At 57.9% G+C, this 18264-nt stretch overlaps 1 protein-coding gene across 1 annotated transcript; it reads left to right on the forward strand.

The window, feature by feature from the left end:
• Positions 1–445: 445 nt before the first annotated feature.
• On the forward strand, positions 446–12610 carry INSYN1 (inhibitory synaptic factor 1). The gene is made up of 3 exons (XM_024557470.4): positions 446–1406; positions 1816–2527; positions 11790–12610. Exons 2-3 carry the CDS (start codon positions 2372–2374, stop codon positions 12510–12512), a joined length of 879 nt encoding a protein of 292 aa, XP_024413238.2. The 5' UTR covers positions 446–1406; positions 1816–2371; the 3' UTR covers positions 12513–12610.
• The last annotated feature ends 5654 nt before the right edge of the window (positions 12611–18264 follow it).

Genomic DNA, 18264 nt, shown 5'->3' on the forward strand with positions numbered 1-18264 from the left:
TGCTCCCAGCGAGAGCCTGGCACGCTGGAGATGCTCCGTCAAGGTTGCGCATGTTTTGTTTTCTGAATTAACCTTATTTAAGGCACTGTCTGGGGGTAGTCTGAGGTGTGGTAGGGAAAAGGAAAGGGTCTGGATGCGGGAAACTGAGCTGAAAGGGAAGCGTGGGGTGCACCACAGCAGGGGAAGGGGTGGTGGGGTGTCTTAGAGGTTGGAAGGAACTAAGTCCGTACGTAGCCTGCTGTCCCTCCGTGCCCCGGGGTCAGCGGAGTCCGGCGGTGCTAGACCGCCTCCGGCCCCTCCGGCCCCACCGGCGCAGGACGTCTCCCCGCCGCCGCGGTGGCGAGAACCCCGCTCGGCGGGCGCGCTCGGCGCTGGGAGGCGTGTGTGTCGCTTTAAACGCTCCCTCCCGGCGCGCGGGGCCGGCCCTTCGCTGCCGGCGCCGGGCGCACGGAGCCGCGGAGCCGGGCGGCCTCGGAGAGAGCAGCGCCCGCCCGGGCGGCCAGTCCGGCGGGGACCGCGAGGAGGCCCGGGGCGCCTGGGCGCGGGCGGCGTGACACTCGCGGAGCGGGCCCAGGCCTGCGGAGCCCGGCCGGGCAGGTCAGGGCGAGGCCGCGGAGGGAGGCCCAGCCCGAGCTGCCGCCCGTGCGCCCGGCCGGCTGGGGAGGCGGCGAGCCGCGCGGAGCGGGCGGGAGGAGGCGGCCGCTGGGCCGGGCCACCGCGCGCCCTCCCTTTCCGCCCCGCGCTCGGCCGGGCCGGGCGGGCACCAGCCCCTCGGCCAACGCCTCCCCTCCCGCGGGGCCCGGCGGCTTCGGGACCGTTCCGACCGCGCACCGAGGCGGCAGCGCCCTCGCGGCCCGCTGAGCCCCGGGCCGGCTGCGCACGCCCTCGCGGCCGCTCGGGCCGCCTCGGTGAGGGAGCGAGGACCTCCTGCGTCCGGGCTGCGGGCGCCCCGAGCACGCGGCGGTGCCGACTCCGTCCCGGCCAGGCGCGCCCCGCGGGCCCCGGCTGTTCTGGACTGGACTGAGCGAAGCCCGGACGGCGCCGGGCCCGGGGATGCCGGGCGCAGGCTGAGCGGATCCCTCCGACTTCGGCTCGCGCACCGGGACCGCCTCGGCGTCGCCTCCGACGCCCTGCGACCGGGTCGCTTGTGGCCTGAGAGCCCCCGGCCCGCAGTCCGGCGGGGGTCGGGGGAGATTCTTCCTGCCCCCTTCCCGGGGGCGCGGAGGCCCCGCCCCCTCCCACCGCCCCGATGTCTCCCGGGGTGGCTCTGAGGACCTCCCCGAGGCCAGGGGCCGAAGGGTCCAGAGAGAGAAGCCCACCCTAGGGAGCCTGGGGGGCCCCCCAACCTCATCTTGGGGCTTGGCCCCCGACGCTGATCGGAAGGCAGGCCGGTACCCCCACCCTCGGTGAGTCCGGAGCGGAGCGGGGTTCGGAGGGAAGGCGGGGCTGGGAAAGGGAAGGTCTGCTGGTAAGAGGACACCTCAGGGGCCCGAGGGGTGGGGACTGAAGACTGGAGAGACCCTCTGGTGAACCTACGGGGCCTGGCCTGGCTCGGGGGGCTGTTCAGGGGGACCTGGGGCACAGTGCCCCATCGCAGGCCGAGGACTTGTGCGTCTAAAGCAGGGGCTCCCTCTTTTCCTTCTCAAAGAGGAGCTGTGCTGTAGACCATCTGCCTCCACCACCGCTCCCTACAAAGAAAAAATGAATACATCCCCAGCGAGGAAGGGTGCAGGCTGGGGAGAGGAGGGAGGCAGCAGCATTGCCGGCTGGCGCTGCGGCCTGGGAGGGCTGATGCCAGGCTTGCTCTCTCCGCAGGGGGCTGCCCTCCTCCAGTCCAGCTCCCTTCCCTGAGCTGCCCACATCTGGAACCCCCTCCACATCTGGAAGACCCCAGCCACCATCCTTCTGCAGGTGTCAATTGCATCCAGAGATCTCTGCCTTTGCAACTGCCCAAGAGTTGTGAGGGGATTGCCTCTACCTTCCCCTATCCCAAGGGCATCTCAGTCCCTGCAGAGTCACCCCTGCCTCTGTCCAGGCTCAGCCGCGGACAGCAGCCCAGCACACCTATAGGCACATCTAGCCCTGGAGGCCACACCTGAGATCCAAAGCCCCTCCCCCTGCCCTCCTATGTCCTCACCTTGACCCGCTGTGTCAGATCTGTCTCTCTCTGGGTGTCCCATTCCCCATCCACAGTCAGGGGAGGTGGGGTGGCAGGGGTCAGGGGCTGGGTGAGAACCACCCAGGGCCAGGGTGGGCTGGGGGGCCGTTAAGATGTGGAGCTCTGCCTGGCTGAGGGGGGCTCTGTGGAGGCAGACGCAGTGTGTGCCTGGCTGGGGGAAGCATGGGCAGGCCCGCTGCCACGTGGTGAAGGATGAACATTCGGGGCACCCTGGACCTCGGGCAGCCCAGTGAAGACCCCAGCACCGGTGGCGAGCGGGAGCGGATCCGACAGCGCATGAAGATGGTCATCGGGCAGCTCGAGGGCATTCTGCGGGAGCTCAAGGAGGTGGCCAAGGAGCTCAGGGAGGTGAGTGAGGGGCCAGACGGACCCTGGACCAGTTTTCCTGGGCCTGGCACAAAAACATACTCTCACATGTATGTTTCTGTGTGTGTGTGCACGCAATGCTGTGTGCACATGTGCCACTCTGCTGGGTACTTCCTTCTCCTCGCTCTCCTTTCCCCAGATCTGCTCTGCTAAAAATCTCACAATAGCCCGGGGCTGGAGGAGTCTCCGTGTTGCAGCAACTGCTTGGGCAGCACATCATGCGCCCAAGGTTCTGTGGTTAGCACTCAGGGCTGCCCAGGTGGCCAATAAGGACCGAGTCCCACCATAACCTCTTCGTGGGATACACTCTTCTGGAGCCCAAGCTGATCTTTGGCCCCAGTATCTGCCTCTCAGGCTCTGACCTGGTCACAAGGGGCCCTGGGGAGAGTGTGGATGGCTCTAACGAGGCCATCCCCACTGCTTGGGGCCCAGCCCAGAGCATTCCCACGACATTACACAGATGCTCGAAACCCATGATCCTGGAAGAATTACAGCCAAGCTAGGCCCTCCCTGCCCTCGGGTGGGAATGAGTCTAGGGGGCTGCTAGGGGGTTATCACAGTTTCTGTGCGCACTGGCAGGGGCAGGCATCTCCTCTAAGGGGATGTATCCCCATCCCACAGTTCTGACTGCCTTTTGCCAAGGCTGAAAAGTCACCTAGAGACCTTACGACGTGTGTCCCTCTCTGTCTCTCGAAGTGAAGCCGGGTTTAATTACCACTTCCCACATTGCTGGGGTAACGAGGTACACATGTCCTTGGTCCTGCCTGCTGGGCTGTGTTCGAGCCCAAAATGCATGACCAGCGTTCTGAGCCACTGGCCTGAATTTGCCCGCTGGGTGCCATTGCACCAGCCAGGTGGGCTTTAGGCAAATTTCAACTCCTGGTAACTAGGGCCCCTGCAGAGATGGCAGGGAGAGTGATTGAACTGGAGTTATGAGCTTGGGCTCTCCCAGCCAGCTGTGCTGGGAGGATGGGGGCTAGGAAGATTGAGGAGAGGGGGTGATGATGGGTACCAACTCCAGGCTGGCAGAGTGGCCTCTAGCCTGGCCCATGAGCCAAGAAGCAGGGGTTGTTTGAAGGGAGTTTTTTCCAGAGTAGAGATGGTGGGACGGGAACGTGGGTTGCGCGGGACAGCCCCTCGAGCCAGCATCAGCGTCAGGGAGCCTGCCAGGGAGTCCCTACTCGGTGCTGCAGGGAGAGAGAGGTAGTGGTGCTTATGCCAATGGACTAGGCTAGCCAGGGTCTGGGCTGAACATCGCTGGGGAATACAGTTTGGTGGTCAGTGCCCCTGAACCACCCCTCCTCCTCCAACCTCATTGGTCCAAAGGACTACATCCCCTCCTCAACCCTCCCCAACCCCCATCTATTTCAGATGTTCCGTGGTTCCATCAGAGTCATGGGAACTCATGGGAAGTCTGAGTCTTGAGCAGGTGCATGGGGCTTATGCTCCAGCAGGCCCACCCAGAAAGAACCAGGATTGACTCAAAGCCTGAGAGTCAGCTGTGATATAGCGCAGAGCTTGTTCCCAACTGACCAACTGAGCATCTTGCAGGAATTTGCTCTCTTCCCACTCCCGCCCCGGGGCAGAGCCATCCAGAGTTTGAAGGCATCTCACAGGTCCTCCAGACCAGCCCTGTCTACTCACTGTTGAAAAAACTGAGGCCCAGAGAGGGATAGGGACTTGTCGAAGGTCGCAGAGCCTACCAGTGGCACTCAGTAGAACTCAGGTTCTGACACCTACTCTGGGGCTTCAGAAGGTGAGCTAATGGGCAACCTCTTTCCATTTTGTTAGGGACCTTCTATAGATGATACCTTCAGCTCATGCTGTGAGAGGGTGCCCTTTAGGGGGTGGGGCAGGAAGATCAGAAGCACTGGGATTTATTTGCAGATCTTTGAGATGTCCCCTCCCTCCCTGCTCAGCACACTCACTCACCCACTCCCATGTCCCGAACAACAGAGCTCCAAGTTCATGGGCTGTGCAGCCCAGATGCCTGATCTAGAACAGAAAGATGAGTCCCCTCCCCTCACCCCCGCTAGGCCTTGTGCCTCTACCCAAGACTTTGGTGGGTTACTACGACAACCAGAATCTACCCCGAATGCCACCACCTGCCCACTGCCAATGGCGTCCAACTGGGGTGCGGGGCAGGCCTCAGAGCTCCCCCATCCCCCAGCAGGGTCTGGACAGAGGTGATGGACAGAGAGGAGTGTCGGGGAAGACAGGTGATGTTCCAGGAGGCCCAGGCAGAAGAGGAGATGCCATTTCGGGGGGATGGGATTTGGCAGGAATGGGGTTACCACTTAGGGAGTGCCAGGTCCTCGTTTGTGATAAAGGTTGCGGCCCCTACTCTCCCACACACTTGGAATCTGTGATCTTGGCTCTTGGTCCTCCAAGGGGTCCTCCAGCAGAGCTGGATGTGCCTGGCTCTTCTCAGTTGCTTTGGGTGACATTTTTCAATGGGGAGCTAGGGTAGACCCGAGGTTGAGAGGGTTCCCTTATCACACTCCACTCTCCAGGCAGCACCAGCTCAGAGTTCACCATCTGGATTCTGGTTTCAGGAGGGCAAAGCACTTAGATCTGAATCCACAATTTACACACAAGACTGCCTGGGAGCAGAACAGGGTGCTTGATGAAGGAGGAGGGCCAGCAGAGAGGAAGGGCTTAGCTGTATCCCCTCTGCAATCCTCCTCTGCCATCTGCTGTGCCCTTCCCCAGATACTAGACATGGCAGAGCCTCCTCATCCTCTTGAGCACACAGCCTGAAAGAAAGATGAGGAGCGCTGAAGCACTGCCCCCTGCCCCCCAGCCTCAGTCTGCTCATCTCTGCAATGTGGATGATACTAATTCACACCTCAGAGTGACCTTACAAGGCTTTGTCGGGGGTGTGGCATGCAGTAAGTGGGGGCCAATGCCTACTCACACCTCTAAAAGGTTTGGAGTTCCTTCTCTGGTGTCTCCCTGACCTCCAAACCCCCTGCTGCAGCTCTGCCTCCGCTTCCCCAGGGAGAGAGGGGCAAGTTCTGTCCCATGGGTGAGGAAAATAGTTTTATGGACTCAGGGAGGTGAAGAATGTGGAAGTGTTTTGAAAGCAGAAATTGTGCCGCAGAGGGATGCGATGGTCAATCATTAATCAGTCCCCTGGGTTCATCAGTAGTGCTCCAGGGTGCCAGGCCAGTCCCAGCTGGCTCTCTAAGCCCAGAATTCTGTGGGTCTTAAGAGAAGCAGCACAGGGCCTGGGGTCTAAGAGCATGGGCTCCACAGCCCGATGTCTCTGGTTCAAACCCAAGCTCCACCCCCTTCCTAGCTGTGTGGACTTAGTTACTTTACCTCTGTGTGCTTCTGTTTTGTATCCCTAAAATGAGGATATGCAATTTTATGCCTCCTTCTGCCACCAGCCCCAGGGTGGTTGTGAGAATTAAATGCAATATTCTATATGATGTACTCAGCAGTGATGGGCACAGAACCGGCTCCATGTGTATTAGATATTATTGATGAAATACTCTAACACTGGCCTGCTCCTCAGCCCCATCTCAGGCCTTGTTCTTTTGGAGTCTGCTTGGCTTCTTAGCCATGGTCAGGGAGGTCAGAGCCAGGGCCCTGTAGCAGGCAGTTTCACCCTCTTCTGGTTGGGACAGGACATAGTGACGGGGGTGGGAAGCAGGGCTCCAATAAGATGGCGTTCGAACAGAGACCCAAAGGAAGTGAGGGTACCAGTCAAATGGATATGTGGGGATGAGTCTCCAAGTGGTGGCAACAGCCAGGGCAAAGGCCCTGAGGAGGAAGTGTGCTCAGCGTGGCGGGGATCCGCAGGGAAGCTGGTGCCGTCAGAGAGGGTGGACCAGGAGGCAGAGAGCAGGAGGCAAGGGCACACGAGTGTACTGGACGCAGAATTTAGATTTTGTCCTAGAATCCCACACGCTCTCCAGGAATCTCCTTGTTGGTTTCTGGGTGGGAACCTGCCTCTCCACTGCTTTCCCTGTTCCCTACCAATTGGGAGCCCCTGAGGACAAGGATAAAAGCTCTTGTCCTCAGCCCCCCAGATGTTGAGTTTACCTTGAGTAGATGCTTGGCCTCCTCCTCCTTGGTTCTCCCATCCCCGAAGTGTTGCCTCAAAACATTCCTGTGTGGTGCATCATCACTGGCTGTTTGGTAGGATGTAACTCAAGGGCACAATCGCCCACCTTGGCATGAACACCTCAGGAGAATGGAGGGGTGGACAAAATCCTTTTGTGGACTGAGGGAAGAGTGACGCTCCCCACCTGATTTTCTTGGGGACTAGGCACATGGCAGTGGTGCCATCCCATTGGCAAGGTGCCGTGTATGAGGTGGCCAGGAAAGCCACAGGCCCGACAGCATGAGGCAAATGTGGCCCAGCCAGAAAGCAGCTGGAGCAGGAGAGGCTGGGGACCACGGAGCTGTGCCAAAGTGGGTCAGCTCCATCACCCGCAGCTCAGCAAGAATTGTGCGATTTTTTTTTTCCTTGCCTCCCTTTTCCCTTCGTGTTCTCCTTCTCCGGACAGAGTCCCGAAGCTCCGTGGCCAATTAGGCCAAATTACAGGATGAGAGTTATGAATCACGGTCAACTCACTCCCCCCTCCCCAATGCCACAGTCCCCAAGAAGACAATAAATAACATAATCACAGAATTAAAAAATAATCAGTGGTCATAAATAATGCAGAATCTCAGTTATGTAACCATCTGCCTGGAGAGCCAGGAGGGAGGAAAGGAGGTAGCAACTTGTCAAGAGAAGTGAGGGGGCCAGAGGTGAGCGAGGGAAGACAGGAGGAGATAGAGGCTGTGGGACTCTCCAGGCCTCTGCCCTCGCTCCAGGGTTTTATGGAACACAGCCATGCTTTTCTTGGAGAGGCAGCTCAGCCAGGGCTGGAGGGAGGGCTGGGACAGGCAATATTGGGTTGTCTAGGACCGTGGAACATTTTCTCAGGAAAGAACCCCCCCCCAGCAGTTTTTATTAAGCTGTCCGAACTCATCCACTCACTCAATGGCTGTATTTGTAAAGAGTGTACCAATCCCTGTGTCAAACTGGGGACCCACTGCTGGGCGGGGCATTTTCTGGGCCACTCCTTGTAGGGAGAAGCCATCAAGCGTTTTAAAACTTATGCGCTCATAATGTTGTAGCAGTGATAAATCCTGGATAATATGTTAAGGAAAGTTACAGGGTGCTTTGAGAGGCTTTCACAGGAAACCTGTCGTCACCTGGGGATCAAGGAAGACTTCCTTGTGGAACTGAGATGGAGTGAGCAGGAAAGGAGCGAGACATTTGGGCGAGGTGCAGAGGCAGCAGTACGCTCCGACGGTTTTAAGGGTGGCGAGGAGGCATGCCTGGGAGGGTGCAGAGCAAGGCCACCCTCCCAGATTTGGTCAAGGGTGGTGTTTGGAGGCGCAAGAGTTTGGGGAGCAAGGAAGTACTGGAAGCAGAGGATGCTGAGGTCCTGTGGGCTGATGAGGAAGTTCCCTGGATGGCGGGCAGCTGGAGCTGGACAGGAAGCTGCCGCCTGCCCGCAGGGAGACGAGATGAGTTTGGACGCAGTTGCTCAGGTGAGGGCAGCTGAGGCTGTGGCTGGGACAGAGGCAGGGGTACCCTTGGGTCAGGGCCTGGGCCCCCTCTAGAGCAGGCAATTCATGTTCTTTCGGGGCCAGGCCCAGGAGTCAGAACAGCTCAGCTCCTTCCAGTCTCTGGGCCTCAGTTTCTCTACCAGCAAGCACAGGAAGAGGGGTGGACTCAACAGCGACTCTGGTCCCTTCTGGCTCTGGGGTTTTAGGATTCTGTGGTACTTATGGTTTTGTTTCTCTCCCCATTCCTCCTCTTCCCCTCTTTCTCTTTTATTTTTTCTGTGTATATAATTATTTTCCCTGCACTCCAAGACAATCTCAAGTTACATGTAGGCAAAATGATTATTAAATCTCAGAGAGAAATCGCAAATTTCAAGATATCTAAAGCAGAGAGGCAGGTAGCATGGGGCCTCCCAGCTTCCCCCCCCCCCCCCCCCCCCCCCCCGCCACTGGCCACAGGAAATGCAGCACCAGGGACGGGCAGCAGGGTTGTGGGCTGACCAGGCTCTGCATGCAATCCGGGTGCCCCCGGCACCTCACTTCCCTTTCCCATCCTCACTTTGTCATTTATCACGTGAGTTCGACCTGTCCCGCCTAGTGAACGGGGCCGGGTTGGCCCGTGGGCCTCCACCATCCAGCTTTTAGAAACTGTTCTGCGTCTGTTCCGTCTGAAAACAGCCCTACTCTAGGGAACACAGGTGCTACCCGTGTGCTGGGGTTTGAAAGGCCCAACATGTCCCATTATTCTGCCACAGGCGCTGGATACGACCCGTCCGTGTTATTCCTTCGGTAAAGAACTGACTCCCGTCAGCTCCTGGGCCTACTCCCGTGTTGGTGCCCAATGGTGTGGTGGATACTGTTCTGCATGCTTTCCCTGCATCAAGGCCTTAGATCCTCACCACAGCCTAACAAAGGAGAATTAGGATTCTCCTTTGCTGAAGAAAGTTACACACAGAGACAATGAGTACCTTGCCTAAGCCCGTAAGCTGTGGGCTGGGGTCGAGCCCCAGGTGTGGCTCCAGAGCCCAGGTTCTCAGGTGCTTGTGTGTGCTGACCGCACTTTCATACACATTCATGTAGCTATTAAGTCCCCATGACCTGGGCAAGGAGAAGAGCATCATCCCACTTTACAAGGGAGGAACACGAGACTGGTGAGGGGAAAGCCAGACTTGGGACCTGAATCCCGGCCTCCCTCTTTGTCCTCCCTCCACACCTCCAGAGCAGAGCCAGAGAGGGTGTTCTAGGGGAGAAGGGAAATGGCCTGAAAGTGAAGGTCTCCAAGAAGATGGCTGGCAAGGGCCTCTGTGGTGAGGGAAGTGAGTTCAGGCCTGGCAGCGTCCGGGATTTTGCCCTGTGTGCCTTGGATCCTCCTCACAGGGTGTTGGGAGGCCAGCTTCAAGGCCTGGCCGGGCCTCTTCCAACTCTGCGCCATCCAACACAGCCGAGTAATCTCACTCCAGGTTCCTACTAGTGTTACCTCCTTGTCGCAGCAGCAGACTCAGCAGCTAGCTTGGTTAGGGGAGTCTAATTGGAGGGCGTGGCTTCCCAGAGGTGCAAGCCCACTCCTGAGGGTGGCAGTGCCCCGAGGTGCTATTTCTTCATCACGTTAACCCCAGGCCCTCAGGTCAGTGGTTCTCAGTTGGTACCCAGACTAATGGCAGCAGCAGGGAAGCCTGTTAGACCTGTACCTTCTTGAGCCTTAGCCAGAACTTACTGAGTCAGAAACTGGGGAGTGGGCTGATGCACACTCCAATCTGACCCTATGCTAGGCCAGGGTCCCCACCAGCCCTTAGGTGGGGCTTGGGTTGAGCAAGGGCTTCTGGGTCATGCAGTCTTCTCTGTGGTAGGGGAGTCATCGGAGTGGGAGACATAAGGAGGGATGGCCAGACTGGAGGCTGGGGCCCTAGGCCCATTGCCTGCCCAAACCCAGAGCTCACAGCAACGCTCACAGCAGTGTTCAGTCTTGCGGGGCAGGGCAAAAGCAGGAATCTCCGCTTCCCCGGAGACTGGAGCCACGGTCCCGTGATCTGTGACCTCAGGAAATGATGATCTCATGGGTGGAAAGTATGACACCCAGTAGGTGCTCAGAGATGGGAGATGATGTCTCTTTTATCACCAGTGCCCCACGGGCCCCTTTCTCTGCCCCTATCCTTGTTCCCCATGAAGCTGTGGTGAGGTGGTCAGGCCTACTTGGCGGAAAGGACGTGGAGGTCCAGCAAAGTTACGTGACTTACCCAAGACACACAAAGCAGTGTCTGAGCTTGGGACCCAGGTTCTTGACTCCCCCAGCTCTCCTGCAGGCCTCAGACAAGTGTTCCCGGCCGCTCTTGACCTGGCGCTGTGGGGAACGGGCATCCCTAGGCATCGACACCCCAGATCAGCTTCTCCAGTCACTCCTGGAATCTTAGAGATTGCAGCAACCTTGGAGATCAACCACTTCAGCCAACTCCCATTTACAGATTGAAAAACTGAGAGCTAATGGGAAATTGACTGGGTCACCTGCATGGGACCCTCCGATCCAGCAATGCCCTGACCCCTCAGTTTTGCCTTTGCTTTCCTCCTTCACTTTGGAGCACCCCTCGCCAAACCTCTAGCACATCCCTAGACAGCAGTGGTCCTCAGTAAAGATTTGTTGGCTAGGGACTGCGTTAGGCCCTTAACTGACTGGCCGGCCTCTGGGTAGGAATACTGGAGAGGCACTGAGAGCTGCCCTGGGCTTGGTAACTCCCTTCACATGGCTTTGTCCCGGGTCTCTTGGTTCCTCCGTTTTGTTTTTGATGTTTCGCTGTTTTGTTTTTGGCCTGAAGCCTCTCTCCTCCTCTCCACGGTCCTCTCCCTGTGTCTCTGATTGGGTCTCCCTTTTCCCTTCACCATCTCCATCCCTGATTCACGTGCTGATATTGTCTGGGCCAGGGGATGTCCTGAGGCAGGGCTGCCTGCGTGGGGTCAGCTTCAGTCTTTCTGGGGTGGGTGGGTTGCAGTGACCTCACAGCTGAACTGCACGCCCAACCCTGAAGGCATTTAACAGGCAGCTCTCAGCCCAGGACGGATGGGTTTTTACATTGCTTACCAAATAATGATGGTTTTATTCCTTCCCCGACCAGCCGGGATTGATCTCCAGTCCCCAGAGGCCAGGCAAAGGAAGGAGGGAGAAGGTTCTGCAGTGCATGGGGGTGGGGCGGTAGGGACCTCAGGGGGACATTTGCTGACCAGCTGCACAGGCTGACCCAGGGCATTTCCTCATGTTCACCTCATACCATTTTTCTCTCTGAGGGTGGGTAGACCTGTCAGCTCCCCACCGAGTGGACTTGCCAGCATCTCTCACCCCTCTTTAAATGGCCCCTTATTGGTCAAAGGAAGATCCGTCCCTGAGTGCCAGGGCTGCCCCCAGAGAGGCAGCTGGCTTTGGGGGCACAGGGTGTGTGAATGGATGGGGGCAGGACTGGAAGGCAGTCCTCCTGCTCCCAACAGACTAGGGAGTGGAAAACTGGAAAATGGCAGGGACAAGCCCTGGCCTATTCTGGGCTCTCCACGGGCACACAAGCCTGTGACTTCAAGTCTAGTCACTACCCTGTGGGGTCGTCAGCTGGGGGATGTGGGCAGGGGGACATGCTCACACCTAAGTGATGCCACGTGCTGCCTGGCCCTTCTCATGTCTCTGCCCTTCCCCGGCCAGGTGGTGAGCCAGATAGACAAGCTGACCTCAGACTTCGACTTTGAACTGGAGCCGGATGACTGGACCACGGCCACTGTGAGCAGCACCTCCAGCAGCGACAAGGCCGGTGTGGGCGGCCCCTTTGACCTGGGTCACCTGGACTTCATGACAGCTGACATCCTCTCGGACAGCTGGGAGTTCTGCTCCTTCCTGGACGTCTCTACCCCCTCAGACTCCGTGGACGGCCCCGAGCCGACCCGGCCAGGGACTGGCCCCGACTACCGACTCATGAATGGTGGCACACCTGTCCCTAACGGGCCGCGGGTGGAGACCCCGGACTCTTCCAGTGAGGAGGCCTTCAGCACCGGCCCTGTCAAGGGCCAGCTGCCGCAGCGGACCCCAGGCACACGGGAGAGAGTGCGGTTCAGTGACAAAGTGCTCTACCATGCTTTGTGCTGTGATGATGAGGAGGGGGACGACGAGGAGGTGGCAGCAGAGGAGGAGGTGGGCCTGTCCCCAGAGCCTCCCCGCACAGAGGCCCACGGGGGCCCTCTCAAGACCTCCCTGGCCCTCAACAAGCCGAGGCGCTCTCTACTTACCGGCCGATGCTCAGGCCCTCCCTTGGCCCCTGAGCAGACCCGAAGGGTCACAAGGAACAGCAGCACCCAAACGGTGTCAGACAAGAGCACACAGACAGTGCTTCCCTACACGGCCACCAGGCAGAAAGCCAAGGGGAAAAACTGAGGGCCAGGGAGGGGACAGGGGGCTGGTGGGCACATAGAGTTATAAATATATATATATATATTTAAACAAACGCAGTCATAATAAAATTTTAAAATGCTGAGGATCCAGCCCCACAGGCCCCAAAGCTTTCTGGGAGCTCATCTCAGGCACAGAGGTGCTTACTTGCCTCTCAGATCCCAGGAGGTGTGTCTAGAACTTCCTTCCCGCCCTTCTCATTGCAGGGCTCCTGAAGGGGGGTCCAAACTTAGGTAAATTGGGTGATCTAGGTCTAACCTGGGGCTCCTCTGGAGTCTGGCTGCTGGCCTGGGCCGCATCCTGGCGGGATTCGCCCACAGGAGGCAGGCTCTGACGCAGCAGTGTCCAAGGCCAGACGCACAGTGCTGTGGAGCCGGCGGTAGGACTGAGGGCCTGGGGTAGCAGCCCTCCAACTGGGCCAAGGATCGCTTGCCTTCTACTCCAAGGCAGACCTTGCCTATCCTTCCCAAAGGATACATACAACCCTCCCCCCAGCCCTCATCTCAGGGTTGCCCAGGACACAGAGAGGGAGCAAGCTGCTCCCACAGGTGGGCCTGCATGCTGGGAAGCTGGGCTTGCACAGACCTTGCAGGATCAGGCTGGTCTGGGCCGGGGTTAGAGAACCTGCACCACTCCCAACCCTTTCCATTCCATGCTCAGCCTCGTCCGCCTGGGATTAGAGACTCACAGCAGAGCCTCAGCCGTCCCCTGGCTCAGCCTTGAGTGCAGCTGAGATCCATGTGAGAAAGGAGGCAGCAGCCACCATGGGCCACAGACAGGCCGCTGACCCCAGAGGAATCCAATGGCCTTGCCTCTACACACTGGGACCCTGAGTCCACCTTGGCAGGTCGTGAATGACACCAACAGAGACAAGGTAGGAGCCACCTGGGGCATGGTCCGTGCAGATACAGCATCTGAATATTCTAGGGATAATAATCCAAACTGTTGCTCACATTTATTAAGCAGATCTCTATGCTGCTGCCGTGCCAAATACGTCTCATAGCATAATCTCATTTAATCGTCACAAAGACCCGACAAGACAGGAACTGTAGCTGTCCTCATTTTTCACACGAGAAGACTCGGGTTCACAGAGGTTAAGTAACTGGCCCAAGGTCACAGAGCCTGTGCTACCCTGCCTCCCGTGAGCGTGCAGTCTCCAGGCCATACCTGGCCCAGTAGCTGTGTGACCTCGGGCAAGTCCATTCGCCTCTCTGAGCCTATCTACCTCATCTCTGACGTGGGTCTGATAGTGCTCACCTACCTCACCGCTACTGTGGGGCTTAGACAAGACGCAGACGGCGAAAGCACTTGGTAAATGCCAAGGACTGAGTGTGTATTGTGGTCAATGGGACCCCCGCGCAGATGCCAGTGTTTTCCAGGGCTGGGAGCCCTGAGTGGGGCGGGAAAGAAGCTACTGCCACCAAGTGGGAGCTGCTTCCAGGCCGCAGCACGGTGGCCCCCCACTTGCTCCGAGCAGGGAGGGGTCAATGGTGGCAGTGCAAGGATGCCACTGCTCGGGACCTCCCCGCTGCACACTCAGCGAAGGCGCAGCTTGCCAGGGACCGCCAGGAGGGGTGTCTGCTCCGCACGTGGGCGCCCAGGAGAGCCTGGCAAAAGAGAGGCTCTGTGGCCCCTGGGGCGGGGCGGTGGAGACTGTGCTGGCCAGTCCAGAGCACATGCTGGGGGTGCTGTCAGGATGAGACAGGCCAGGTCTAGGAGGCCTGCTCTTCAGTGTTGGGGTCTCCCTTTGGCCCTGAAGAGCCAGCCATGTGCAGCCTCCAGGGTGGAAGTCCAGGGTAGGGGTTGCGGCTAGCTATTTCTGCCCAGGACTGGGAGTAAGAGGTCTGAGCTCCTCCATCAGCCCCAGGACACTCGGGCAGTGGTGTAAATTAGTGATAGGACCCTGGCTCAGAGGATGAATGCCCAGGGGTCCCCCAAGGGATGGCCAGCTGGGTCCTGCCCTGCCTCACCATGAGGAGGGGAGGTGCAGGCCAGGGCAGGCCCTGCCCAGGTCTGGGCGCACCTGGCTTTGGGATTCATTTTTGTTCTCCAAAGGCAAGACTGTCTGTAGACTTAGTCTCTCCGCTTTATATAACAGTCAAGGGGAAGACATCTTCAGGGAGCTCCCACTTCACCAGGAAGAAACTGAGGGAGCCCGTGGGAGGGCATTGTCCTCTCCTGGGAGACCCCCATTCGGCTCTGAGATTGCACGTGGCCATGGCTAACACACACCACCTGGCTACTGGCCCCAGGGGGCAGTGGTGAGAGAGTGCCCTGCACGACGGGGAAGTGGGTATTGCAAAGGGCTTAGGTTCTCCGAGGCCCCAAAAGTACTCGGCTGCCCTTGCATTTATGCCACACCCAGTCTGGGCCTCACTGACCCGCGCAGTTCCCTGTGGCTTTCTGATGACCTGAAAGGCAGAGGGTGGCCGCCTATGCAAAAACCGTGACTGTCAGAGCTGTCAAGCGTGAAACACACTGCTCCAGAGTAGTGAGCTCCCTGTCCTTGAGGCAGACGCAGCCAGCCCCCGGGCTTCCTCCGGACCTGCCCACTCCCCCAGGTGCAGTCTCTCCCTGCTCTTCACCACCTCCAAACCCCTGCCAGTTTCTGGGTTTCCTCACCCAGAATGTCCCGTCATATCTCCCTGTTTCCCGGAAGTCTTATTTTCCTGACCACCTACTGTGAGCTCAGGCTTGTGACAGCCAGTGCCGTGGCGGAGGGCGGGGGTGCTGTGTCGGAGAGGAGTCGTCATCACAATACTCACGTTCGCTGGGCGTGCACTGTGCACTGGGTATACGTCCTACGTATACGTCTCACTGCACTTATTCCTCACAGCAAATGCGAATGAGATAAGCAATTATATTTATACCTGTTTTCCAGATGAGGAAACCGAGGCTCTGAGAAGTTAATAACGTGCCTAAGGGCACAGGATAGGCATGGCACCCGGATTTGACCCCAGACTCAGTGACTTGGTAATCAAACATGTGCTGTGTTCATAATCATGGTGAACCCATGCCCTGGTCTCTGGGAGTGAGGGAGGGGCTGGGGTCTGAGAGCCAGGTGTGCCTCTGGTGGGGTGTGGGTCCTGGGAGCAGAAAACCTGGGAATGCCATTCAGTCTTTGGAGGGCTTGGCTACTATTATGAATGGCCCTGGACACAGAGCCCAGCACCAAATGGATTATGTATTCAATAAATGTTTGTTGAATGAATGAATGAGCCCCATTTGCAGAGGGAGCATTCATTCAATCAGCTTTTATTGTAGACCTCCTGCATGCCAGGTCTCCTGTTACTTGTGCGCACACACACACACAACTCCCCTGGGAAGGTCCGGTCTAGTGGCGCTCAGGAGCGGAGCAAAGTCAAAATGAAGGGGTGTGGGGTTTCAGTGAGAAGCGACGGGTGGTGGTGGGTCCAGCCTGTGGTCCCCGGGAAGGAAGCCAGGAGCGTGAGCCAGGCTGCCGGCTCGGCAGGGAGACCACTCTGGGATGTCAGGGGAGTGAGGAGGGGTCCTCTGTCTGATCCCAGTTTAGTGGCACAGGCATGGTGCAGAGTCTGAGAATGCAGAGACCTCACTGTCTCCACTTCACAGGGGAGGGGCAGGCTGTCTCATCCACAGGAGTCGGATGTGACCAAGGAGCGGAAAGGGGGGACAGACTATTCTGAGACGCCAGCACTATCCCCACACTTACAGACAAAGTGGGGCCCTATGAGCGGAAGGGAAAAGGACCAGGGGAGAGCTAGGAATTTAAGGCAGGCCCAGACCTCCACCACCACCCCTCCCAAGTTCCCTTTCTCTGTCCCTCACCCATCCCCCACCCCATCTACCTCCCATCCTCCAGCTGGAACTTGTGTAAGAAAACTGGAATTTATTGACCACCTATTATGCCCGGCACTGTGCCGTGTCCTTTAACTAACACTAAATGACAGATTTGGCTGTGCCCAGTACATAAGAGGTTGTTCAGTGATTATTAAATAAAGGGATGGCCACAATCTTCATTTTATAGGTGAGGACGCTGATGAACCAACAAGGAATTTGTTCAAAGTTGCACAGTCAGAAATAAGGAGAGCTGGACATTTGCGTTTGCTGTTATTATTTATACTGCACAAAAGCTGCTATTTCTGGAACACCTCCAATTTGATGCATTAGGTACTTTACATAAATTATCTCACCTATTTTACAACAGCTCTCCAAATAACTGAGATGATTACTCCTCTGCACATGAGAAAATGGAGACTCGGCAAGGTGTAGTGTCCTACCCAAAATAACCAGCACCTGTGTGGAAGCAGGATCCAAATCCAGACTCCCCGCTGCTTACCACACTCCTCGCTCCAGGGGGCCTAGAATCCCTGCAAGCAGATACGTTGCCAGAGCCCAGATTTGCCATTGGCACCTCCGAGCCGTGCTCACCAGGGGTCAGGCTCCACTCCCCTCAACTCAGCACTAATTCTTCCCCGGGAGCATTAGCCCAGGCTCCTAGAACCCACCCCCTGTTCCCTGTGGGTCTGGGCACTGACTAGGCAGCCGGCCTAAACAGCTCGAAGGCCAGTGTCATTGCCCCGTCTCAATCTGTGGCAGAACCTGGAAGATTAGGCTGCTCTCAGCCTATTTCTGGTCTGGCCTAAACTGGCTTTGGTTTGGGGCTGGGGTATCTGGGAAAGGCTTCTGGGAGGAGGAGGGAACAGAAATGGAATTTATTTGCGATGGAGTAGAAACTTGGGCGCATGGAAGTGAGAACTAAGGGCATTTGAGCCGAAACTGGCTGGTGTGGCCACACAAGGACTAGAGAGGGGCCTTGCTAAACGGGAAAGGTGTGAGTGCTGCATAACAGGCTGAGAGTCCCATAGCACCCCCCAGAGCCACTCCACCCTCTTGACTGTGGGGGAAGGAACGGCGGTTTTCCTCCTGAGGCTGAGAGAACAGATTGAAGATAACTCAGTAAATGGGGACCCACTGTAATGAGTAGATAAGGACAGCACAAAATCACACACCGGTGAGTAAAACATGTGCTAAAGCCCTGGAAACTCATTGCACCTTCCACGTACGTCCGACATTCCTCCTGCGTGCATGCTTACTGGACTTCCCTTTCCCCAGAGCGGCGGAGGAGCCTGGGGTCGCGCTGGCCTGCTCTTGCTCCAGGTAAGCTGACTGAGGTGCCGATGAGCCCTGGCTGTGACCGCCGGCCTGCCCTGAATCCCGACTACAGACCCAGCCACCATCATCATCCAACTCTCCCACTGTACCTGTCCCCAGCCATACTAGCCCAGGAAACCGAGGTGGGTGACCCCAGGCCCATGCTGTCCACTGTGCTTGACCAGGTCTGACTCCCTGCCAGAAAAGCTCGAGCTCACACACCTGCCTGAAGCTCTCGGTTCCCTGTTTAGGCCTCTCCCCCTCCTGCCCCTGTTGGGTGTGTATCACACATTGTTGCCCAGCAGGGTGTCTCCCCCCACAGCCCTCTTAAAAGCACCACAGAAAACCAGTCTCCAGGTGCCAGCTCACCTGTCAAGCCACTGTACTTCCCCACGCTCCACCCCCAAGAAGGAAGTACAGGGCGGAGGTCACTAGAGGGGACAGCCTGTGCAGAAGCTACGGGAGGCCTGGAGGCCCTGACTTTTGTGGGGTTCCCCTGTGGCCAGTGGTAGGGCCTTCCCAGGAGACCTCCGTAAGGACAGAGAATTTTTCCCAGGACCAAGAAGTAGACCGTTTGTGGGAAGGGCCCCCAAAAATGTAGTGA

Source organism: Desmodus rotundus, chromosome 7, assembly GCF_022682495.2.
Source record: "Desmodus rotundus isolate HL8 chromosome 7, HLdesRot8A.1, whole genome shotgun sequence".
NCBI lineage: Eukaryota > Metazoa > Chordata > Mammalia > Chiroptera > Phyllostomidae > Desmodus > Desmodus rotundus.